At 39.5% G+C, this 26,128-nt stretch overlaps 1 protein-coding gene across 1 annotated transcript in view; it reads right to left on the reverse strand.

The window, feature by feature from the left end:
• COL4A5 (collagen type IV alpha 5 chain) overlaps positions 1 to 26,128 on the reverse strand; it is an 86,152-nt gene that overhangs the window by 15,379 nt on the left and 44,645 nt on the right. The window contains exons 14-39 of the mRNA XM_055818146.1: positions 24,185 to 24,238; positions 24,021 to 24,077; positions 21,808 to 21,852; positions 21,660 to 21,713; positions 21,441 to 21,482; positions 20,849 to 20,981; positions 19,878 to 20,051; positions 18,596 to 18,679; positions 17,243 to 17,335; positions 16,596 to 16,666; positions 16,203 to 16,394; positions 15,582 to 15,750; positions 14,822 to 14,914; positions 14,627 to 14,731; positions 13,960 to 14,057; positions 13,542 to 13,692; positions 12,790 to 12,903; positions 8,406 to 8,573; positions 7,424 to 7,513; positions 6,450 to 6,599; positions 5,050 to 5,148; positions 3,987 to 4,076; positions 3,115 to 3,254; positions 2,067 to 2,193; positions 720 to 800; positions 35 to 133 (exon numbers count right to left, since the gene is read on the reverse strand). Coding sequence (XP_055674121.1) covers positions 35 to 133; positions 720 to 800; positions 2,067 to 2,193; positions 3,115 to 3,254; positions 3,987 to 4,076; positions 5,050 to 5,148; positions 6,450 to 6,599; positions 7,424 to 7,513; positions 8,406 to 8,573; positions 12,790 to 12,903; positions 13,542 to 13,692; positions 13,960 to 14,057; positions 14,627 to 14,731; positions 14,822 to 14,914; positions 15,582 to 15,750; positions 16,203 to 16,394; positions 16,596 to 16,666; positions 17,243 to 17,335; positions 18,596 to 18,679; positions 19,878 to 20,051; positions 20,849 to 20,981; positions 21,441 to 21,482; positions 21,660 to 21,713; positions 21,808 to 21,852; positions 24,021 to 24,077; positions 24,185 to 24,238 — 2,773 coding nt within the window. The remainder of the gene's footprint in view (positions 1 to 34; positions 134 to 719; positions 801 to 2,066; positions 2,194 to 3,114; positions 3,255 to 3,986; positions 4,077 to 5,049; positions 5,149 to 6,449; positions 6,600 to 7,423; positions 7,514 to 8,405; positions 8,574 to 12,789; positions 12,904 to 13,541; positions 13,693 to 13,959; positions 14,058 to 14,626; positions 14,732 to 14,821; positions 14,915 to 15,581; positions 15,751 to 16,202; positions 16,395 to 16,595; positions 16,667 to 17,242; positions 17,336 to 18,595; positions 18,680 to 19,877; positions 20,052 to 20,848; positions 20,982 to 21,440; positions 21,483 to 21,659; positions 21,714 to 21,807; positions 21,853 to 24,020; positions 24,078 to 24,184; positions 24,239 to 26,128) is intronic.

Here is a 26,128-nt window from a genome sequence, read left to right on the forward strand (position 1 = left end):
GAGTGAAGAGGAGAAAACAGGAAGGATACCTAACCTGGTTCACCCTTCTGACCAGCTGGTCCAGGGATACCATCTCGACCAGGCTGTCCCTTCTCCCCTGAAGGACCAGGAGGGCCAGGACGACCAGTTTCACCTAAAAGAGGGATAGAACACGTTAGCACAATAGTGCCTAACCCGCAATAAAGAAATGAAGCAATCTCCCCCCTGCCCTCCCCACCATCTAAATCTGAAGGTGTGACAATGTAATAACAAATTCACAAGGGTGTAATCTTGAAACCAAAACCTTTCTCTCTCTCCCCTTTGACAATTTAGAAAAGGCTTTTAAGCCTGTGAACTTTTAAGCAGTTAGTGTTTGCAAAAAGAATATAATTCTTCCCTTTAGGATGAATTAGAATTTTGCTCTTACAAAAGCAGGTTAGACCACTGGAGTACTTAACATATTATATATATATATTAAAAAAAATCTGGTCAATACTGAAACAGTTAACTTCTTATTTCAATAGCTAATGATATGACTATGACAGCAGGCACAAGTCGTGAAGTTAAAACTTTGTTCTCTTCTGTTTAATTTCAGTGAACTAAGTGTGTGCCATGGTGTTTGAGCATACATATACGTACAGATGCATCTTCATGATGTTAAAAAGATAAGCAAGGAAGCGGCTTGATGTGTTATGTTTTTCACAGAAGCAGCTGACCTTTGCTGCACTGTTCATGCTTACCTACTGGCCCAGGTGGTCCAGGCAGGCCAGGATTACCTGGAGGCCCCTCGATACCTTTCGGTCCTGGAATTCCGGGTGTTCCTGTAAAGTACGGGCATTTTAATCAAATTAAACACAAAACTGGCTTTTCAGCAGATCTTGAAATGCTATAATCTGAGATGTCCTGAGTAACAAATGAGCTAAGTGTATCAAGATACTGTATTTATGCACATTTTGCAGATTTACAGCTGATCAAGGAGATGACTTATAAAGCAAAGAACGTACAGAAACAAAACATACTAGCACAACTGTCCTTACTGCTACTCTCCAGCCTCTGTCGCCTTAGCTGCTGAGTGCCTGCGGCCAGGGACACAGTGAGTCTGGCACTCTACTAGCAAATGACCGTTTCAGAGAGAGGTGTTTCTGCTTGCCAACAAGCTGAAAGCGTTATGAACTGTGGTTGGATAGCCCTTCCCCATTTCTCTTCTCTTTTCCTGAAAAAGGATCTTAATAACAATGGTCTTAGAATTTACACTGGATTCTCACCCCTACAGCATGAGCTCAGTGGGAGGTAGGAAGAACAATCAATCCGTTACAGTATGTCTGCTCCAAACAGTAGCTGAGCCTGATCAAAGTAGTGTCTCCATACACCATTTTGCCTGCTCACAGTCCTTCAGGCATGATACGAAGCAGAGGCTGAAATCTGTCAGGTTCCTGGCCAGGTTTTGTTCTCTCCTAAGCTTCCTGCTGCCATGACTACACTGTTACAAATTCTCTAACTTCCTACATTAAAGCAGCTCAAGCACGCTTGTAGAACAGCCTTTATTGCTGCAAATGCAGCATAGATAAAAGCCTTGTTTCTTGAGAATGTATATATATATATACACACATACCCATAAACAATCCCTATCAATATTTTTTAAAGGAGAGTGCAAAACCTAATTTCATTATATTTCAGAAAAAGATTTCTCTTTAGAATGTATTTTTAGACAATAAATACTATTAAAAAAAGCCTAGTTTTCCCGATGGCACTTCTTTATCAATTCATGAAGGAAAAGTATGGAGCCAAACACAGGTATCCTGTGGGTCAGAAAAGGTGAGAGTCTGACTGCTGTGGGGAGTGGAGAGCATTAGCTATCACAAGTGCTACATACCCTCAGAGCAGATGAATAATTTCAGAAGGCACTCTTAAGTGATGCATTCACACACTTACTCTTGCAGTGACAATTCCAACAGCACAAAGCTTAGAAGCAGCACATTGCTAGAAACTTTGGAAGAAGCTGCAGTCCTCCAGCAATTACCTACTGTGTTTAGATGTATATACCAATATAAGAAAAGAGAAAATAAAAAAATCCTCTTCAGAATTACCTGGGAATCCAGGAAGGCCTGGTTCTCCTTTTGCACCTGGGCTGCCTGGAAATCCAGGTAAACCAGGATTTCCAGCAATACCTTTACTGCCTGGACTACCTGGGTACCCAGGCAAACCAAGATCACCCTAGAAAACATTAAGCAGAAATAAGCGCCCAGTCCTTGTAAGATGGGTAAACCCTTCTTGTATGTTCTCAGTCTTACCACCACAAAAATGTCACCATTATATTGTGTGCACTTCTTATATCCAGTTAATGTTAACCATCCCACAGAGAAAATTAATTGGAAATAACAACTGTAAAGCTATTAACAGTTTTCCTCTACAACTTTTTCTAGAGTATCATAGCTTTTCCTCAGAACTGGCCTACATTATAGAAAAAAGGTTCTCTTCTTTCAGAAGAGACAGATTTTTACCCCATGATAACACAGAAGAAAGAAAGAAATCTGTGGAGCTTTAACAATGCAATGTTTTTGCTAAATTAACTACTGCTTGGCATTGTTTGTAAGGCATCAGTGAAGGCAGCCAGACTTGTAGGATTTTTTGTCACTTTTTTGTGGGTGGCAAAGGATAAGGTAGGCAAACGTTAGTGCAAATGTTTTATATAGATTTAACAATTTTAAGCAGCAGTAATCATGATGTGTCATTAGTAATTTACTCTTAAATGCATTTTGTGTTAATTTTTTATAATTAACTACATAATTAGACATGGGAACAATGATATTAATTGTGTAAAACCCTACCAACTACCAAAACATTAGTGGGTGTCACAGGGCAGAGTAGGTCATTAACTGAACCCTATTTGAAAGGTCTGGTAAACAATCTTCTTTAACCAGATTAAATTATATATAAATATTTTCATCTTTACAATTAGAAATTTTTACTCCCACCTGAAAAGAACAAACCACAGTCAACCCTGCTTGTTATTTGTATATTTATATAGATATTTACAGTTATACATAATATATATTAAGTTATAGTTTAAAAAAAGATCAATACAGAATCTAATTTCCTTATGGATTTTTCTATTCAAGAATTTTGGAAATATACCTTTGGTCCAGGGAGACCAGGAATACCGATGCTTGAAAGACCAGGGTCACCTTTCTCCCCTTTCAGTCCAGGAAATCCTGTAGGCCCAGGTTGCCCTGGATGTCCTGCTGTTCCTTGGCTGCCTTTAATCCCTGGGGGACCTGTCCAAAAGATAAAATACAAGTTTTAAAAATATAAATAAAAGCTCTGCAGTGGCTTAAAGAAATCACTTCAATTACAGCAAGTGAACTAGAAAGGACTAACAAATGGACTGGCTGGCTTTGAGTACCTAATGTGTTTTTATTTTTAAAAACAAACAAAAACAATTATCCTAAAAACTCTCATGACTTTTTGCATGACACTTCTAAACTTTCCTTTTTTATCCTTAGTTTACACAAATCCAAATATCTCATTGTAATATCTAGGCACAATTTAATATTAGAATCTTCAGAAACTGGAACTTTTGTTCAGCAGTCTTTCTAAATAACGGAATTCACTTTCTCCTTCCCCTTTTGCTTGTGTCTGATATCTGTCTTCTGACAGGTGGGTTTACAGAATAATCTTTTTTTCCTGAACTTTCAGATTGGAATCTGAGAAACGCAAAAAGTATGAAAGTTAAAAAATGTAGATGATTCTGCTTCTACATCTGTAAGCACTTTAAAATAATACATATTTACAAGATATTTGCTATTTGCATGTTCTGTTTTAATGGATATTTACAATTAAGACATTGTACTATTTCATCAAATATGTATGTAGGGCTTTATGTATTCCTCATCTGCACTGCTGTTTAAATACATTATTAGATACTGCACACAAGCAGATCCATCTTTATACTACATAAAAGGAAAACACCAGCCAAAATGAAGTAAAATACAAGCACAGAAACTAACCTGGTAGGCCCATCTCTCCCATGGTACCTTTTAACCCTGGAGGTCCTGTTGGTCCTGGCTGCCCAGGAAGCCCCATATCTCCCTTGATACCTACGAAAGTTGTGGTTTTAGTTAATTAATTGCAATAGTTAAAAGTTTCTGATATTCATGCATTCTTATATGAATAAGCTTGTTGTCTATTTACAAAGGCCTCATACTGCTCCTACATGCTTTTTCCCATCTATTTGCAGTGAAATATTAAACCTCTTCAGTTTGTTCCACGCCAAGATTTGATCAGGGCAACTTCTTTGTTTTGAAGATTAGTCTAATGAAATGGGTCCAATCTCAGTCCATGATTTAGTAACCATCTGAAACAATTTAGTACTGCTATGGCTTGGTCTCTCACAAGTTGTTCTGCAGAATGAACACATGATATCTTTCTTATCTGCCACAGGTATCCAGTAACTTCTATTATGAAATTAAATGCGACCTACAATGCTCAAATTAGTTTGTGTCCTAAATAGTTTAAAAAATTTCCCAAGCCCAACAAGGTATTTAGAGCAAGAAGTACATTAGACATAGTGAGCAATGATTCGAGATTTCAGATAAATTGTTACAGCTGTAGGAAGATGCAGTGCAAAAATAGTTAGTTTTCTTGATTCTTGCAATTCTTTAAAGCAAAGATGTGACATCCAGACAGCCCCTGCAACACATTCATTTAGCCATTTGCGAAGTATGAGTATAATGACTAACAATATAAGAAATAAACATACAAAACCGACAAGTCCTGTTGGCCAATCCTGCAGTCATATTGCTTGCTCAATCCCCATTTTTCCGGTCATCCTAAAAGCTATCCTAATCTTCAAGGGATCAGCTTAAAACTGCTTTTGGGTCTGTTAGAAGGAAAGAGCTCAAAGCATGTTGTTTGGATAATAATTTTAAATGTCCCAAAACTGTGCTGCAGCTTTAAGTGTGAATCCCTAGGCTTTGCTTAGATATACCTGGATTAACATCCCAATCCCATGTGATAAAAACACAGGTAAATGTTTATACATCAAAACTGTGTGAGGCCTCATTTACTTACCTGGCAATCCTGGCACACCTGGTGGGCCACTAAGTCCTGGTGGGCCTGGGTCACCTGGGAGACCTTGATAACCCTTCTGTCCTGATAAACCAGGAATACCTCAAAGCAAAAAGATACCTTTTATTATTATTACTGTTACTACTATTACTGTATGTTTTTGTTTACCTTAAGAGATCAGCTGTAGCTATAGGTGAATAAAAACCCAAATAGGGATTTTTCTTCAGTAAATGTAATTCCACCTAGTTCGGCAAAAAGAAGTATCATAGAACACAAAATATTACTTCTGGAAAGTTTAAAATAACTACAGAACAGGAACAATATGAGTAAGTAGAGGAAAATATAACTTTATGACCAATGCTACTATACTTCATTCAGAAGGGATTGCCTTTACACATGATCAGGCTCCATGCTAACCTCTCTGTATTCATCCAGATTATTTATATACATGTTTAATTACATAGCTACGCCAGAAACATTTTGGGACTGATTACTATAAAAAGTAATGAAGGTATTTTAGCAGATTTTTACAAATTGTATGTGCTTATCATCCCATACAATATCTTTGTGCCGCCCTGCAGGCATAGTTGAATCTGCCCTCTACAGCTTTTACTTAACAGAGAGAAGAAAAGAAAAAGGTAAAAAAAAAAAAAGACAAATGCCTTAGGATCCTATCTAGGCTTCACAGAAACTAATACAATAGATAAATTAGCACAATAATGGCTGGGCCAATATTAGAGAAAGGCATGATGGTTCTCTCTAGCGCAGAATATTTTTACTCTTCTCCAGACTAAATTAAGAGTTCAAACTCTTGGTTCTGGTTGTCTGGGGGAGGAGGGTGAAGCAAAAGAGAGAGAAGAGACTTGAATGAATTGAGAAAACCTTCCAGGCTACCATCTTGCCAAGTAGAAACACACAGAAATGACATTTAACTCAGGAGAAGGTAAGCTTACAGAGGTACCCAAAAGGGAGAATCTGGAGGTGATGCATGAGCAGATGACTTGTGCAATTCCATCCTACAAGGCAAAGGCCCAAGGGCCTTCAAGACAGCAGGAATGCAGCCAGCAGAGCAGCCATGGCAACTATCTCGCATCATGTTTAGGAGTAACACCTAGAAGATTGAATCGTAATCCTGCTGAAAGCACCTTAGTGCTATTACAGTACTGCCATATGCCAAATAATAGTAACAGTCAATGAGCAAGGACACTGCAAACCAACCATACAGAGTAACTTAGCCATAGAACCACTTAAAAAAAGCGCCTAAAATAAGAGAACCTTAAGCCACCTTTACGTTCTGAGTTTTTTTCTGTAAGAAAAAATGAACTGCAGTGGATTCAGTTACAGGTCACTGCTATCTGTAGAGGACAAACCGCCTTCTCAGACCCACATGCAAAGTTCTGTACCTGGAACACCTGGCTCGCCTTTTTCTCCTTTAGCTCCTAGCTGTTTCGGATCAAGTTTTCCAGGTGGACCTGGCAGGCCTGCTTCACCTTTGATGCCTTTCTGTCCTACTGGTCCAGGAGGCCCTGGCGGACCAGGTAATCCATTATTACCTACAGTAGGTACAGACAACAAAAGGGGAAAAATAGAGTCCTTAACGTAAGCTAAAATATTTGTAATGATTTTTCTTACACAGGGAGTCCATGGTTTACTGATGAAGGTGGAATTCTCTAAATGATCATTCAGTTAATGCAAGATTCTCCACAGCTTCTTATGCCCTGGAACAAAGCCGTGTGAATGGACTGCATAGGGATGGCTGCAGTCTGCAGTCTGTCAGCTCTGGCCAGCCCAGGTCAGAAAACGCAGATATGTGTAAGACCCACACCGAGAGAGCTCCTGGAGCCCCACCACACCGTGCCACTAGCACAAAGGAGTTGCAACAGCTAAAGCAGCTTTGGATTCACAGCTTCCTTGCTCTGCAGAGGTGAGTGAGTTTTTCTTCTGCCAAACTCTTTCAAATTTCATCTCCAACAAGGGGGTTGGGAAAATGTAGATAGAATAGTTTCTCTGTGATACCTATAGAGCTGATTTGGGATGACTCCATAACCCAAAGCTACTGATATTCTTCTTTCTGCTACTTAAAGCAGACTTTACAACATACTCCGGAAATATTGCCCTGCTTCAAATGCTATCAGTCCAAAGGTAGTTTTTTAAATATCGTTAACATTTCATGACATCAATTAAAAAAAGAGTGACTGAATGCTATGGCTTAAAATTGCAAAGCAATTCTGAACATCACAGCACTGTCAAAAGAAGATAACCTAAGCAGATTCTGGTAATGAAGATCTAGATGTTAGTATTACAAAGCCTCTTTCCACACAGGACATTGAAAACAGCATTCTGCATTCTCTTAAGGGGTGGATAAAACAAATATTACCTTTCAAGCCAGGCAGGCCATTTCTTCCAGGAGTTCCTGGAGGCCCTGGAGGACCAGGAGTTCCCATGACGCCCATCTCACCTTTGGCACCTAAATGCATTGAATCACCATTGTCATTCTGAGTAAAAACTCAAAACCTGTCAGTACCTAACTTTTACTTCCCTGCATCTCCATGGTATTTACTAACAAGCACTCGCATACAAAGCCTGTTTTAAGGGGTCTGCAAGCACTCAGTTCTTGTATAGGTCTAAATCAGATGAAATGACACTTGAAAATTGTGGCAAATTTTCCACAGTTAAGTCCTGGGAAGACAATTTGCAATGCACTGTTCGTTATGGTAGAAAGCATATTTATAGCTCCAATAAATTCAGTTCCCTGGTTTGAAACACAAATACTTGTTTGAAAGCAAACCTGAATTTGTTGAAAGCCAAAAAGACAATATAGGAATACACTACTTCTAGGATCTTTTCTATCACCCCCTCTATCCAAAGACAGAGATTCTTAATATTCACTTTTGAGATTTATATTTCAGAGGGCAAAACAGATATACTAAATGAATAGTCTAACACACAGAATAAGGAAAGTAATATTTAAAACTATGTGTTGGATACACTTGATAGCATTTGTAACTATTTCCTTTAAACAAATTCTCTTTCTAAACTGCAGCAGTGACTAGAAAAAATCAATCACAAAACAAATCAGAAAAGTGTACTAGCAATGATGATCAAATCAATGTTTGAAAGTAACACAGAAAATATTTGAATCAAGTTACAGGGAAGAGTGGAGAGGTGACAAGGTTTTTAACAAAACAGATTTTGTTACAATTTTTTTTCAAAAAGTATTGGATGTAATGGTTACATGTACGCAATTTTAAATAGCTAGGATAAACACTGAAGCTCATTAAGCTAGCATGTGCAAGAGAAAGAGTATCCACCTGTAACCACACTTTGGTCTTTGTCCACAGGTAAAAAATTGAACTTACCTGGAAATCCAGGTACGCCATCCCGGCCAGGTGGTCCAGGTGAACCCTGAGGCCCTGGGAGACCAGGGGGTCCTGGATATCCTGGGGCTCCTTGGTCACCTGGGGGACCAGGAACGTCGAAGCCTGGAGGACCTGGATCCCCTTTCTCCCCTGGAATGCCCTGCAACCCTAGACAATGTTGTTAAAGACAAAATCTTTTAGCAAAAAGTAAGGCAAGGCTGAGATTTATGTGTCTCTGGGTGTCGTACTGTAGGAATAGCTAAGTTTTATCTGCAGTCCATTCCTAGCACATATGAAAACCCTACAATTCTTCTAAAGCTGTTTATGTTTGAATGGCTTCCAGGTGTTAAAAAGCCATATTCTCCTGAAGAGAAGCATTACTAAAATTGTACCAAGTTGTAACGAATGCAATTAAAAAAATAATCTCAAAAGGAAAACAACAACTCTCTTCAACAATCATTTAAGTTTGATTAATAAAACAAAAAGCCAAGATTGATTAGACTGATTCGTATTTTATCATTGAGATTCTTACAAGTATAACAATATAACATCAGCTGAATATTTTTGAAGGATAAGAAAATTCTGCATTGCATTACATTTTGTCGAATGAAAAATGTGAATTGTCAAAATACACTTAAGATTGTTTAATGCTAATGATATTGAGCTCGAGGCACTGCTGAAGCAAGCAGACAGCTTGCTTCCCTCCAGTGCACTGTATCAGTGAGGATGCTCACTCTGGAAATGTAGCTGTCAAAAAAGGATTAATCTTAAATCTGAAGTTAAGAAAAGGCTTTGGTAAAGAAACCACAGTACCTGGGGAACCTGAGGTTCAAAAGCCAACGAGTTAGAGCTCATCAGGAAGTTGAGACAGGTAGCAGTAAGGAGTTGTAACAGGCATTAAGTTAGGAAACAAAATAAAGCACACACAATTAGGACAAAGAAAAAAAAATCTACCCTGAAGTTACCAAAACCACATCCAAGTACAAAGAATACAACATTAATGCAGTTAAGGGAAGCCAGACTGCAAGGAAACCTGAGGTCTTTTTCAAAGTGCAGCCACCACTTTATGCAGAAACAAGAAACTCTGTGAGATATTTTCAAATACTGATGGTACATTTTTTTAAAAAATATATTATTTCCCCCTCTCTCCTTGTTGAGTATTCTCTTCGCAACTGGGGAACAAGGTTTTTCTGAACTGTTTCTTATATAAAACTGTCATTAGTAGAGACTGGCTTGGACACCTCCTGAACATGAGAATACACCCTACCAACCTACTTCTTGTTGATCTGCATCACGTTCCGGTACATCCCCCTTGAATAGGGATTTTCAAAAGATACTGCTTCTTTATAACACAAAAACCCTCAAAACAATTTCTCCCCATTCTTTTAGTTCTATTATGCAAATTTACATTGCTACACCTACAGAAATTGTATATTGCACGTTACATACCCTAGCACAGTCTACTGAGATTATGACAACACCATGCCAAAACCTCATAAATTACTACAAGGCAGTATTATAACTCTGTAATGGTGACCCCCACTTCTGACTACAGGAACAAGTTTAGGAGTGATGTCATGATGTGTTCTTTGCACACTAAAAAGGCAGATTAAGTTTTCTTGACAGCATAGGCTATAGATTTCCACTTATTTAATGATAAGCATATTGCCCTCTGGCAGCAGCTTATCACTGCATTAAACTATGGTGTCGTGTGCCTGAAACTGCTTACTTTGCAGAGAAAAACAGTACCAGAGGATGGATAGGGACTGCACATGCTCTGTTTAAGGGGTCTCCACAAGCAGGTGGCAAAAAAATTAGTAAGAAAATGATATTTAACCCAGTAATAGGACAAACTCCATATCTAGAATGATAAAGATACTTTTTCAAATATAAATTCTTTCAAATTGAATTTCTGGTTCTCAAAAATGTAGCCATATCACAATAGAGACGACAATAAATTCTAAAGTGATTTGTTACATATTCAAAAAAAAGAATAACTGCAAACTATTTGAAGAAGTGGTGGTGCAGAGAAATGGAATTCTGAACAAGGAAATCCTTTAAAGAATTTTCCAAATTATGTGAAAAACAGAGCCCCAGAAACTTTACCCTAATGTTGCATAAAGGAAGAGAATCAAAACAGCCTAGTAAAACAAAGAAGGGATGGGAGACAGGAAGGTAAGGCATTCTGCACAAAACAGAGAAAGAGAAGTGCCAAGGGAAATCACAAGGACTTCTCAAGTGGGACCTTCAACCATGCACTGGATTTCAGAGTCACCACGCTGTTAGTAGCCAGTGATTAGTCAGTACAGACATGAAGAGCGAAACTGTAAGCATTTCAAATCCACAAATGCTAGTAATAATTGCACATTTGTCAAAACTGGTATTTTGCAGAATAAATCAGTGATCACATGAAATCAAATTCTGGCTAGCACCAGAAGAGATGTTACAGGAAGACAAAAGAACATGCGTTGGATGAAACATTCAGACACATACTAATATATTGCACACACATACACACACCCAAATACACACTTGTGTTGCCTTCTGTTTCAGCTCAGCCTCAGGTGCAACCATAGGTTCAGGACAGTATAGTAAACACTGTAAACCAGGCAGAGGACCCACCTGCTAGCTCAGGGAACTTCTGTGCACATTGTCCAGACACCTGTCCCTAGCTCTTAATACTGGACACATTCAAGGCTTGCTGATGCAGCGACCACATATTCCTTTCGCCGCTGGGAAACTTGTGAAGAAGTATACTTAAACAGGACCCGCACTTCATGTCTGTGAGTAGAACTCAAACTCCATGGGCCTACTTACTGAAATGCATGCCTGCCTTCAAGTTAAGCACTTTGCTGAATCTCACAGTTCATAAAGATCTAAATATGAACAACCAATCTTGACTGACGGCCTCACAGTTGGCCATGAAGTTTTCAGCATGCATTGTGAACAACGCCAATCCGAGTGCTGGCATACAAACACATTCAAAATGTGTAGCTCATGGACATGCAATGTAAACAGTCACACAGGCATGGCAAGAACCAGATGGGGTTTGAAGTGTTTCAGCAGCAGGCATGCTCAAGTCCACAGAGGATGTTCTCACTGTGGTGACTGCCACACATTTGCAACACCAGGTGTTGGTGCACAGCAAGCCCATCCACCGAATGAAGGAGAAAACAAACTTCCCTAAACAAACTTTGTGAATAGAATGATGTGCACGTATGCACATGTACCCTTTCTGCACAGAGATGAAACAAGTTTGTATCTTCATCAGTCACAGTCATTTTAGACAAAAGACAATCAAACTCCCTTCAGAGATGTATTCCTAATTACCAATATCTTTAGATTCTACTTTGTCAACCTACTTCAAACCTATCAGGACTCACAAAACTTGTTGGCTTTGCAGAAAAAACAAGTGTGTGTGAGGGAATCAGGAACCCCAGAACTCAGAGGTTTCTGTAACAGGAATGCTAAACTTCTTTTCCAGGTGTGTTACGACAAGATGAACATGTACAGCCTTTTTTACTAACAGGCTTTCGTTAAAACATTATCATATCGTTACTTGGAGAACATTTTCTCCTCTACAAAATAATGAACCAGCTAGTTTGGAATACTCATGCTTTCTTCCTTTCCACATTAACAGAGTTAAATTGTGCTTCAGCTTCCATCTTGGAAAAAAAATAAAAGTGCCTAGCCACATAAGGGAAAACTTGAATCTGAATTACTCCCGTGATTTTGCACTCACCATGTAAGTAGAGGGAGGACAAATAGCACTGTATAGGGGATTGAGTTTGTCTGCTTTTTTTCCAAGTCAGAAATTAATTTTTGAGATAATAATGTAAAATTTATTTAAAAATGCCTGTCACTCAGTAAATTTGGAACATACTTTGGTAAACTAGAAAACTGCTCTGGAATTTAAGAACCATCTTCCTATTTGAAAGCAATGTAACGACAGCGCAGTACAGGCAGCTGAAGGTGGCTTCCATCCTCTTCTGTATCCCCAAACCCTCTGCACTGACATTGTGCTCCCTTCTGTCTTGTCCTGAACAGTTCTGTGATAAACTTCACAGAGATTTTGTCACTATCTGCTCACAACACTTTCTAGGCTATCTGCTGAGGCTCCAAGCCTTCTCCAAAGTGAGCTTTTACACCCTTGACACCTCCCCAAGTTGTACAAATGGCAAGGCTGAATGTAATTCCACTTCCCATTTCAGCAAAAAACATGATGTACCAAGTTTTGCCTGCGTGACTGGCAAAGCAGCCAAGCTAATAGATAGGAAGTCTCCACCTTTCCTTGCCTACCTGTTCAGTGGGGCCTTCAGCATGCTGTATACCTGCTTGGTGTATGCCAGAGATAACCTAAGTGTACAATTCATGCGAGTTTTACCTGGGGGGCCAACAGGACCTGGAGGTCCTGGAGATCCAGGTGGACCTTGACCACCAATGCCAGGGATGCCTGGTGGGCCTGGGAGTCCTGGTGGTCCACTTGGTCCAGGTTCACCTAAAAGAATGCTCTTGTTTAGTTAAACAGTGAACTCAGTTCAGAGATACTTGCTGTCAGAAGTAGAGAAGTTGTACTCAAAATTTCATCCTTGTATGCAAACAAAGGGAAAAAACCCACCATACTTCAGAGGGTATTTCTGAAAACCAGTGATTTGTCCTCACTCTGTGTGGAATGCATGCAGTTTACATTTCAGGGCTACACAGAGAAATGTTATTGCATCATAATCCACATCAAACTCAACAGATGCTCTCCAGCAAACCAGGCATGCTCTGCAGTTCAATACAGACAATGATTAACAGCAGGAATTCATGAATTGCTAACCCTCTGCATACTGAAGCACAGCACATCTAAATGACAGTTATTCTCTTGAAGAAGTTTTACCCCAACGTTAACATGATTTGTCTTAAGAATACACTTTCAGATACTGACCCACAGGTTGGTATTTACTCCCTTGCATGCTTGCCTTTTGAGAACACAAGCTTCCATTTACACAGGTGTGTCTGATTTGGGAAAACGGGCCCTGAAGTAATTGCTCTGAAGTCAGCACTGCTTGTATTTAACTGCCATATGGCTGCCAGCACATCTACATTTTTAAAAGTTCAACAGGGAACAGAAAAGGGGAGAGTTCTCCATACCTTTGGGCCCTGGAGTTCCATCAAAACCTGCCCGTCCTGGGAGACCAGGGTTTCCTGGGAAGCCAGGATCACCTTTGGGCCCTTGAACTCCCTTTGTGCCTGGTGGTCCTGGGGGTCCAGGTGGTCCTGGAACTCCAAATCCACGATCCCCCTATAACAAACAAACTATTTTTTGAAAGGAAGTTTTCTAAGTTCAGCCTCTCCTAAAAATGTTAAAGTAAAAAGAAAAAAATGCCCATCATCTTAGAGTTCAGTTTCTTTTTTCCTTTTTTTCCTATGCTCACTCAAACCTCAAGTAGAGAACTTCCCCACCATCAAAAGCTGACAACAACAGGTGAAATCCTCCCCACCAACTTCCCACTGATGCAGAAGAACCTCTATGAAAGTGAAGTTTTATATTAGACAAGCAAACACAGACCTTCTGTCCTGGGAAACCAGGTGGTCCAGGAGGTCCATCTAGACCAGGGCGACCTGGAGTTCCTGGAGCTCCGGGGGGGCCTGGAGTCCCTGGGAAACCTACACATGACATGGAGGTCAGAGCAGCAGAATAGAGGACACCGGAGACCATTAGAACACTTCCAGAAATGCTTTCGACCCATGAAAAGTGGTATCTGAAAACAGGTTCTGTGCTTCCTCAAGCACACTTGAGGGTACCTGTTTGGTTGAGATTATCTTTTGAGCACACAGTCTTTGCACAGAGGATCTCTGGGACTCCTCTCAGAGGAGGGGACTCCCTGTGCTTTGTGCTTTAACAAAAATTACACAGATCACATCGGAAACATTGATATTTTAGGGCAGCATTCGGAGATCATTTATTGATTCAAGCTCAACATTCATTGTTTCCCAGGGTTTTACCCATTTACTTTTGTGTCCTTGGTTTACTGTTTACCGTGAACAGAGGAATAACAGCTCAGCAGGATTTTTTTCCTAGTGCTTCTGAAACTATTACGAAGATGTATAAAGACAAATATATTTTAAAGGTTTCTAGAGACAGAAATCAACCCGCCGGGAAAAAGTGAAGAGACACAACCCTCTATGTCTCCTCTTGCAGCCAGTACAATACAGTAACATGGCTGTAAACATACCTTTTGGGCCTGGTGGACCTGGAAGCCCAATGCCAGGAATACCTGGCTCTCCCTTTGCACCTGGGATGCCTGATAAGCCACGCTGACCTGGCTGACCAGGATCTCCTGCAAAAACAAGAAAATCAACATAGTCATCAAGGATCAGTCAGAATTAAAAGCTCTTGGAATTCCCCGGATATCTAGTTGCTGCTTTACCTGGAAGACCTGGGTCACCATTTCTTCCTGGAGGACCAGGAGGGCCTGGAACTCCTGGTTCTGTAATAGTCTGGCCAGGGTCACCTTTTGGACCTAAACCCAAAAAGTAGAAATATTTTATCACTCAGTAGGAGTTTCTTCTCTGTTTTCCTTTGAGCAGAGAAAGATGCTAGCCACATCCCAAGCTTACAAAGAGCTTAAATACCAGCAAGACTACCCAATAGGCTATCTGCCCCTGAGCCCCCTATAGCACTTAGAGGATTTGAAACATTGTTTAATGTTAAGACAGCTTTCTTGAAATGTTATTTTTTCTAGCTTCCTTCTAGGTACCATCATGTGTATAGTACTTTCCATAGCTGACACCAACACAACTTGATCAGGATCTGTGTGGTTGACAAGAAAGTAACAAAAGTAGACTTGTTCAAAGCAAACCCTTGTTTTCAAAAAATGCTGTAGTTGCAGTATTATTAAGCGTAAGCCACATGGTGGTTCAATATATTTCCACTATAGTCAGCTGAAGAGAAGCTTCTCAAGAAGTCACAGCAGAAGGGTGAGTCACGTGCCTATAGTAACATGGCACAAATTCTGCTCACTTTGTGAGTCTGTGATGACCTTCAGCAAAGGAGCTTACAAATACTAGGTCTTACAACGCCTTTGAGAAAACTTTAAAAGCAGCATTATGTTCTCAGAACTATCTGGAGCAAAAGGACAAAACTTGATTTTACAGCTTTTGTTCAATAGCACACAGAGAACAACTCACCAGGAACCCCAGGAGGCCCGGGACGGCCTGAAACACCTTGGATGCCCTTTTCACCAGGTGAACCTTGTGGACCAAAACCAGGAGGTCCAGGAAGTCCTTTGTCTCCAGGAGGACCTGGTATTCCTGGATCACCTGGAATACCCATTTCTCCTTTGAATGCAACACTGCCCTGAAAAAAGGAAGAGCAGGATGGGAAAGAGGAACATATCTTTACTAGCAAAGGAGTAAAGTGTTTCATTGTTTCTTTTTTTTGAAACTCTGAGAGTTTCCATCCTTCTAACTCTCAAGGCCATTAGCTGCCTACATCTTACTAACATGGTCAAGATAAGGTCTAACTCTGGCAGTATACTTAATTCATCACACTACATATGTGAAATATAGACAATGGAAGAAGGGACCATCTGATACTACCCAAGAGGTCTCAGCTTATTTTTAGAGGCACTGACAGATTCAGAGAGTAGCTCTGTATATCATCACTAGATTGACATCTACTGAAGAGAATTACTGTGTTAGTCACGTTCAGAAAAAAGCACAGTTGCCAGTCCTTTGATCTGCACTACGTCAAATACATCCAGGACCTCCCAAAACATCTGTCCAAACACAGCATAAAATGTAACTCACAGGTTCCCCCTTAGGGCCAGGTAGACCTGGCAGTCCATCTCGCCCAGGAGTGCCATCTATGCCTGGAAGACCTGGAGGTCCTGGGAAGCCGGGGTCTCCTTTGTCACCTTTCATTCTTGGAGAAGTCAGGACATCCCCTGGGTCTCCTTTAGGACCAGGTCTCCCAGGAGCACCTGGGGACCCTGGGAATCCCTGAACGGGAAGAAAAAAAAGAAAAAAAAAAAGTTTTTCACTTCCTCTCTGAGTTTGGCACAATACAAGAATTATGCATTCAAGCTAATTATGGAAAAAAAAATATTAGACAAGAATTCATGTCTGCTGTGTACAGATCTACCAAACATGCAAGATAAATGAGACACTGTTTTCCCACCAGAACATAACACCACCACTTACTGGTGGCCCTACAAGGCCAGTTAATCCAGGAAGCCCCTTTTCACCTTTTGGTCCAGGAAAACCAGGAGAACCTGAGTAGTGCAGCAAAACATAAAAGAAAAACATAAAACTGTAGAAGCTGTAAATATCAAGCATGCTGTTTGCATAAGATAGTAGCTAAGCTTTTTTAAGACCAGGCAAGATTTAGTTGGGGTTTTTTGGAGAGCTTGATTTTACTTGAGCAGAACAAACTCTGAAACTCTAGGTTTAATCAGTAGTGTCAAAAAATGTCACACCTTCCAGCTCCTCTATCATTTCAGGAATAGCAAGTAGTAGAAGTTAATTTCTCTTTTTCAGTTAAATCTATAGCAGATCATAAACCTTCAAAACACAGAATGCTTGGACGTCTGTCTTTGATCAGAGGTTTTTTTTTTAGAAAGACTAGATTTTCAAAAAATGAGTGATTTTTTTACACATATCCAGCCTGTTTCTTCCTAACACTCCCCAGCTGTGCTAAATATGACATGCACCAAGTATTTACTGGAGCTGGCAACTGCATCTGGATTTGTACACAATAGACAGATATCATTAACATTATACACAGATACTAGGATACAAAAGTGACTGTATGGAATATAATAAGCAGAATAGTGAAGACTTCAGCTTACCTGGACTACCTGGAGGTCCTGGTGGTCCTCTCTCCCCAGGAGGCCCAGTTACACCAGCTCCTATGCAATTGAAGCATGTGTCTCCTTGATCACCTAAAAAGATTTGCATTGAAAAAGTATACTTAAGCATCAGATCTTAGACAACACTAAAAGAATTCAGCACAACAGCAATTGTTTTCTTGCTACTGAACTATAATACCATGTCTAAAATTATAATTTTATGTAATTATATGATTGCTTAAATATTAGAAGGCTTCCCCCATAAAAGCCAAACTGAAGCTTTTGGGTTGCTAGGAGTCAGACAACTAATATCAGATATGATTATAATTTATTTAGGATAATGCAAAATAAATTAAAACAGGAAAAATGCTTTCAATCATGAAAAATAAAACTGTGGACTTTTTCTCCTTAGTAAAAGAGTCTTCTTCTAAAGTAAGTACTTGACCCTTCAATTACAACTCTAAAACACATATATCAAAATCCCAAACTTTAATTAAACTCCAAGAGTGCAAGTCCAAGAGTACTGGGAATGTTTCATTGATTTGACAATAGACTGAACTTATTTCATTAAAAAACAAATAAACAAAAAACAAACCCCAAAACCCCCAAAGAAAGAATGGTTTCAAGAAGTTTAGGAATTTCCTTCACATAAAGACTTTCCTGACATTCATCAATGTACTATTTAAGTACTTTAATTTAGGGTAATTAATTAATCCTTATAATCTCCATGACAAAAAAAAGACTTCTGTTTGAAAGAAGTACACAATCAAGTGAGATGCCCAAAGTCATCTAGGATGTCCATGGTTGAGCTAGGAAAAGATTCTCACTTACCCATATCAGCATCCTCATTGCAAGGTTGTCTTTTTGGAAACAAGGATACACATTAAAGATGTCTTTCTTTTGCTTATCAAACAAACAAACTCATTGTAGATTGACCAATTCAAATTAGGAATCTTGCATTTCTAATTTCAGTGTTGCTTTCCATTAAAAATGTCAATTTTTTTCATGAAGTGTAAAACTTTTTCACATAGAACTGGTAACTGCTGTTACAAAGCATTTAGTTGCTGTCTACCTGGGAGATACTCATAAACCTGAAATTCCATTTTAATTTCACCATGATCCATGCTAGGCCCTAGCATTGGTTGTACCCTCAGTCACTTTGAGATTCCTGTGCTTTAACACTACATGAGGGACTATCCTACACTCAAACAAAACAGCTTTCTTACTCAGAAACAGAAAATATCTGCACTCACCCTAGGAAGAGTCACTGTTTATCCTTATTTAATACAGGGTTTATACTGTTTAACAAGTTTTACCAAAAAGAGAAAAAACAAGATAGCCATGCCACTGCACCTTTTTGGCCTCGCTCCCCTGTAAAGCCTTGTTGTCCTGGAATTCCTGGAGGACCTGGTGGCCCCTGCTCACATAACCCTTCACCTAAGGAAAATTGAGAGGTTTAATGACCAATTTGTGTTAGACTAACAGCAGCGTTGAATGTACGTACAAAAATGTACTTCCTAGTATTTGTGCAAATATTTTAATACACCCACACAATCACAGACCAAACATTTTGGCAATTCAGACAGAGGACTGATAATGAAAACCCACCAGTCTAATCCAAACTCAAAATGAAACACTCAGGATATTACACAACAGTAATCAGTTCTCTTTCATAACCTCAACTATCTCCCACTATTTTCCACAGCCTACAGAATTCCATCTCTACACTACATTCTGCTAGTCAGCCTCATATCATAAATGCACGTGTATGAAGTATCATCAGAGTTAGGGGGCTTAAAAAGCCAACGCCAGCTATTGCTCCCTGAATCATGTTAGCTCCTCTCCACTACGGCTTTCCAGTTCTCGTACTCCATCTCCCAATCCCTACTTCCCTTATACCAAAAAGGAGCTAAGAGCCTTCATCCAAAGTGTCCACTCCCAAGCTAATTTTTTGTGGTCTACACACTGGAATATCTATGAAATGAAATTGGAATCTTGTAAAAATTATTCCTTTGACTCTCCTGGTATCACAACTCTTAGAAGGAAACACTCCCTCCAAGCATTGATTAGATCGTATCATGAAAGCTGAATTTAGTCAAGGCAGTGTCAAAGTGGTTACCTCCTGCTTTATGCATAAATTTTAATGTAACTTTCTAATAGGTGGATTAAATAGGATGTAACATAAATTGGAAAAAAACTATTTTTGTGTATCTGGGCCAAATTTGCTTGGCTTTGGAGGACTGTAATTACTGTGTGAGTTAGCACAAAGGTCCCTCATGTCTGACAAGATACCTTCTTGCCCAGTCTAGCTGCATGTCACAGATAAGTCACAGCAGAGCTCATCTGAGGTAGAAAGAGGCAGGATAAAGCCAGACTGCAACTCACACCACTGAATTCCAAAATTCTGTAATTGTCCTTAAGGCTAGAGCTCCCCTACAAATGTCCTGATTTGCAATGGGAGTGACTTGGAGAATGTATATGAATAGCTCATGGACTTCAGCTGCTGATAAACTACATCTTTGGAGGTAGAATTGAAAAAAAAAAAAAGGGGCGGGAGGGAGGGGAAGAAAATAAAAGAATGAATGTCAAAGCTGTTCAGTCTCTTCTACTTGCTGTGTGTGTGGTCATCACTTACCAGGAGGAACAGATGGTGCAGGTGGCCCTGGAGGACCTGGTGGTCCTGGAGGTCCTCGTGGTCCATCAAGTCCTGGTTGCCCCGGAATAGAAACACCAGGTAAACCTGGATCTCCCTTCTGACCTCTCTCACCAGGTAAGCCAGGTGGGCCAGGAGGTCCAACAGTAGTGATCCCTATGATGGGAAGAACTTAGTTCCTTGATAGCTCAAAGGCTTAAATCACTTTCATGCAAGGATGGCAATGATATATGATGAACAACATGCTATGGATAAGACTGTGTCTTTCCAGGTAAGTACTCTGTAACATTTCTTCCATGGAATCAAACTACATGTCGATGTGCAGTGTTTGACATATGCACATTTCACATTTTCAGAGATTTTTGTTTGAAAAATTGACCTGAGACTCAACAACTAAGTTCATGCAGGAAAAAAATAAAACAGGACTAATGAAAGGAAGTGCTGATGGAAAAAAGAACATTTACAAGCTGTAACGTTAGAATCCTAATGGTCTTCTCTAAGCATGTATAAGGCAAATACAGGTGTCGCCACCTACTCCCATTGTAGACTCAGATCATCTCCTCCTTTAGTACTGCCAATGTTCAGCAGAGTCTAGGTTTGATGGCCAGGTACCAGACTTCCAATATGTAATACCTTCTCTGTGTAATGCAGTGCATGATGTATGCTATAGGTAAGTGATATGATTACCCCTAAGACCATTAAGCTAGTATCTGTTTGACAGCCTTGATGATTAGCATCCTGTGTTTGCCACAGCGGAGGCAATGAACATTCAGAATTCCTCATATTATCCCCGTAAGCTAAGGACCACCCTTCAAGCTCAAAGGTAGCTCTGAATAATTCTGCCTTTACTTTCTGCTCAGTCCATCTGTCAAAAGGAGCGTGGAGAGACTGTGAACCTAAATATCCATTCAGACATTTGAGCATATAACTTATTCTGATGTTTGCAGTCCTACCTGGAGAACCTGGCAAGCCAGGTGGGCCTGGCCTACCAGAGAATCCACGCTCCCCTTTGGCTCCCGGCAGTCCTGGCAATCCTTTGCTGCCTTTTGGTCCCACTGCTGCATCAATGCCTGGTCTTGAAATGACCTGTAAATTTCATGTTCATGTGAAACAACTTGCCAGCAGTCACTGGAATGGTAAAGAAATGTGAGGGCGGAAAAGTTCAACACACTTTGAACCTTAGACCAATGACAGGATGCTTTTTCCTGCTCCACTGAAATACCACGTAAAATTCCAGTAAAGAGCTCACTCCAATAGGAAGCACTTCAACTGCCAAGCCAACAGCCAGTTATAACAGACTTCAGTGAAGCTGACTAAATTTCTGCTGGTCTGAGGTTATAGTCTAGCATTGTGTTTGTTACCTAGCAAATACTAGAGCATGGAATCTATCTGGAAAGAAGGAAACAATCATTTCTATTAGTGAACATATGAAATCTTTACTGGTTCTGTTATTGTTATACCCAGAGACAGGACTCACAGTTGCCCAAGAACTATGACAAAACAACACTGCCAACCAAATGCAGAAAGAAAAGATCAGCAACTTACAATTCCAGGAGGACCAGGGGGACCGATGTCACCTTTTTCACCCTACAATGAAATTAGGAGCATTTTTTACAGTGCGCATTATTACAAAAGAAAGTTATCACAAATATTTTTCAACACTGTAATAGCATAGGGAATGCAATCACTGCTCAATCAGAACTGAACTCCGTGATGGCAGATCTTTAAGCTACTATAGCAATAATATAAAAAAAATGGGCATACCTTTTCACCCTCTCTTCCTGGAGCACCGTTTATTCCAGGCCCACCAGGTAAACCCTTCAAGAAAAGAGAATCACACTCAGATCTTCTCCATATCTGAAGAAAAGCTTATAAGGAGTCTGCTTAGATTAGAAATGTAGGAGTTACTCACATCCCTACCAGGCTGACCAGGCTCTCCATCTTTGCCAGGCTTTCCCTTCAAAGACATAAACACGCATTGAAATAAAATGCTTCAGTGGTGAAGAATTCTTATGGAAATTATGTTACTTATTTCCCATTTTTCAAGAATGCAGTCCTTGTGACACATGTGTCAAAACCATCAAGTATAGTCAATGGAATTATCTAAACTGAGGTTTTCATTTTGAAAACCAGAGCACAAAAAACCATGACAAGTCTCAAAGAAATGTGCGAATAGAGCACAAAATGATCTCCAGTTAACTACTGCTAATTCATTGTGTTTAATAACTCCTTTTATGCTAACATTAGAGAAATCCTTTATTTGGAAAACAGATCCTAACTCCCTAAACACTAGAACATTATTTTTAATTAGGAAATTAGTATAATGTGACTAGTGAAAATTAAATAAAAACATTTTTGTGTTTGAATTTTAACCCTCCTTTAAACCAAATGCAATTCCCTGAAGAATAGTATCAACAAAAATAGAAGTGACTTCTAAAAACCACATATTCTTGCTGAACAGATTTGCCACTGCTGCAATAAAAGTAGTGAGCTCCACTTTATTCCAGACCATTCACTGGGCGAGACAAATAGAACTCTACTGTTAGCATTACAGAAGCGGTATGTATAGGGGTCACCTGCTGCAACATAACTAGAATAGGTCATTAAATTTCACCAGTGTCAAGATCAACTCTCAGTCATTGAGAAGTTGATAGTAAGACCTGACAGACACAGTGTATTAGAGTATAATGTGATTTGTGAATTCTTTATTATTAGTAATGAGTTCTGATTCTCAAAAACGAGGTTTTAAGATTTCCTGTGGATTTGCAGAACTACCTGTTTGATTACATGTACTGACATTTTATGAGTATATCTGAAATGGGTTTGAACAACAGAATCATATGGGGCCCTAAAAGGCAGCTTTAAAGTAATTTCAGAGCAAAACTGCAGTTTAAGCATGCAGCATGCCCAAATTCAGAGTAATAAAAACAAACAAAAATGTTGGTGAACAACCTTTGGCAAAAGACATCTGCCATATCCCCTCAAGACTTTCATCCTTTCAGATCTTTGCAAATTTATGTGGTTCCCATTTACTTTTGCAGAGAGAAGCAACTCAGAAAATAAAATTCAAAACCACCTCAAAATATAATGAGAATTTTGGCTTTGTAAATCTGCCTCATTTGTTATGTTCCTTAAAGAAGGCAAATCAAAGCCCTCCTGTAAATCTCAGCAACTAAGAAGGATTTCATCTAGAATACCAAACATTTGTTTCCACTGTATTTATTTCCTTCAGAAATTGGAAAACCTATTACCAGCATGTTTCTAAACAGTGTTTATATATTGTCCAATTAACTTGAGCAATACTTGTGTCTTGTTTTCAAAGGGGCCTGTTATGTTGATGACACTATGGGTTCAGCAGATGTGAAAGTGAAAATACAGAATGCTTTGAGCTGGTAGCAACTTGTCTTTTCCTTGCTGGTTCAGCCCATGCTATTTTCATTCTATTTCTTAGCACTTTTATGATTTTCCTCAGCTTTCCTGAGCTGTGAAACCCAAGTATATTTAAATTCCAGGATGGATTTGAGTCTAGACAGGAACAAAGTGACTCATGCTATCCCTAGATGCAGCTATCCTGAACTCGTCCCCTCCCCAGACAGATAAACTGAAGTAGTCTCGTGGGAAGTGACAAATGGACTTTTGTTCTTAATGCAGCGTTCAGAGGTTTGGTTTTGTGACTCACCTCACAAGTAAACTCACTGAGAATGAGTTTACATAGACCAGTTTAAATATATACTAATTTCATGCTGCTTGGCAACCCAGTACATAATAAACCAAATGAAGACCCTCTCCAAAAAGGAAACAGAAAACTGCTGCTTCAGTCAAGCAGTCCAACAACTTTGAAGAAGGTTTCCACATGTAATCAGGTAACATCATTCAAATTATTTTCTCTAGCCCCCAAAAACTAAGATCTACATGTAGATAATTCTACCAGAAAGCACTGAGAGGTCGACACCTAGAAGCACTTTCATGAACCAGATGTGTCATCTACTAGTTTGCCAGGTTATGGAGAAATAAAAGAAGTCTCTTACCCAGAGGCTGATGGCCCCACCCGAATTCAACATTTGCTTAATTCTCAAAGATAACACTGATTGGAAAGATAAGTGTTTGGTTAAGCAGACTACTTACTCTTTTGCCTGGTTCTCCTTGCTCACCTTTTTCACCTTTTACGCCACCGGGAAGACCCTGGACACACAAACGTCATCTTAAACTGAGTCCACAAGCCAGAGTAGAATGAATTTACAGTTCTGATACAGATGCAACAAAAAAAGAACTAAAAGAGGACTACTCACAGGAGGGCCTTGTGGCCCAGGAAGTCCTGGTGGGCCTGGATCACCTGGAATACCCTGTCAAGCATGGGCAAAGAAAAAGATGATTAAAGCCTTCATAACTCCTAGTAGCTCTGCTGATTTTTTTTAAAAAAAAAGAATCTTTTTTTCCCCTGTCATTTAGATTTCCAAGCACTATGAATGGTGAAGGATCATATTTATTCTTTCTTTGTGTGGAACTTCAAGCGCATCTATAAACTTTACTAACTGCTCATCCTGTTTATTTAGATTCTCTCCACTAAGACACAACTGCCTCCTGCGTGCACTGCAGCAGCTGGTTTGGTGGCCTGCAGCTGTTATACAATAATAAAAAGAAGGAAGAAAAAAACGGAAAGACACAAAGAACAAATGCCAGATCCTGCTGAAATTACAGGAGCAACAGTCATTAGATTACTGGTAATTGCTGAAGTTGTGAGGCCGTCAGGATCAGTAGAGTGTTTCTCAGACAAGTGTCACAGGATCAGTGTTTTAAAAAGTTAGGGTTTCTATTCTGTCTTGTTACACCTTTATACAAGTTCTTAAGTCTCTTCACCACCAACCTAAAGAAAAGTTACAGGCTATTTAATCCACAAAAGGTTTCTGTGCAGAGTTTCTGTTATTTTTTTGGAGGCCTCCCACTCTTTTACAAGTCCATCTATACACTTGATTTTTCAGTCAGAGCTCATAGGTGGAGGTACACACCAGAACTTTGTGTATATCTCACAAAAAAATATGGGTAATATTGAAATTTTTTACTGATTGTGTACTACCAAGCATAACCTTTGTTGAAATGAAAACAAATTTTTAAACTTTGAAATTATTATTAATGTTGGTCAAAGGCAACACACATAGACTATGTTTGTAAGTCTTAGTGTTTTAAAAGGAATGTCGTTAGAATACTTTTATGTTGTACATTTATATAACTTAATGCCAGTACAATTAGTCCTTCAGAGATCCCTGATGACAGGGGAAAATTACTCTGACCCTAATAAAGTCAGATGATTTTTTCCTTCAACAATGGTGTGGTCAAAATGTCACCTTGTGTTTTCTTAGAACTATAAAGACCCCCGCTGCTCTTTACCTTCTGTCCTACTATCCAGTAAAACAGAGGCAAAACCAGAGACTGAGATTTCTAGGGTGACTGCACATTGCAAATGTACACCAGTGGATCGCTCTAGGTAATGCCTATTCTAAAAGGAAGCGTAACAAAGGGTTTTGATCAAGATGAAGAGCAGCATTGTCCTACACCTGCCAAAATAAAATACTGCTGCATACCAAAGCTTTCTTCTCTGGCACATTTCCCAAGATGACAAGGTGGAAAGTAAGAAATGGATCCAAATATAAATGGAAGAAACAGTTTAAAGTTTAAAGCTCAGTTAACACAGTGACAACTGCAAAATAACCAGATATAAATCCCATCACTCACCACTCTTGCCTCAAAGCATCTGCCTCAACTCTTCTATTATTCAGGGTGATATTTGAGAATACCACAGAAACTTCAAAGAAAACATGAAATCCAGGCACCCGTGATCCTGCTGGTGCTGTTCAGCCTATCTATGACTGGCACCCAGAATCAAATGGCACAGTGAAACGTTCTCCAGTGAAGAAAGGAAAAAATGTAATAAAAGCGGCAATTCTCTTAATGACCTTTTGCCATTTATGGGTGGGGAAGGATCCATGCAAATCAAACCAAAAGTTTGAGCTTACTGTCACAATATGGCTTGATATTTACTTTTGAGAGGCCAGAAACAGGGAAAGCACTTTATTCAGACCACAAGGAAGAAAGATCTTGGGGCATCACTAAAGACCAGAAGAAAAAAAAAAAAAAGTAAAAAGAAAAAAAAAATTGAGTTAAAATTTTTGAAAGGCTTCCTCACAATGGATGGCATAGATGGTTAATTAATGGGAATCTGAATCCCCAGACAGCTT

Source organism: Falco peregrinus, chromosome 13 (genome assembly GCF_023634155.1).
Source record: "Falco peregrinus isolate bFalPer1 chromosome 13, bFalPer1.pri, whole genome shotgun sequence".
Classification (NCBI taxonomy): domain Eukaryota; kingdom Metazoa; phylum Chordata; class Aves; order Falconiformes; family Falconidae; genus Falco; species Falco peregrinus.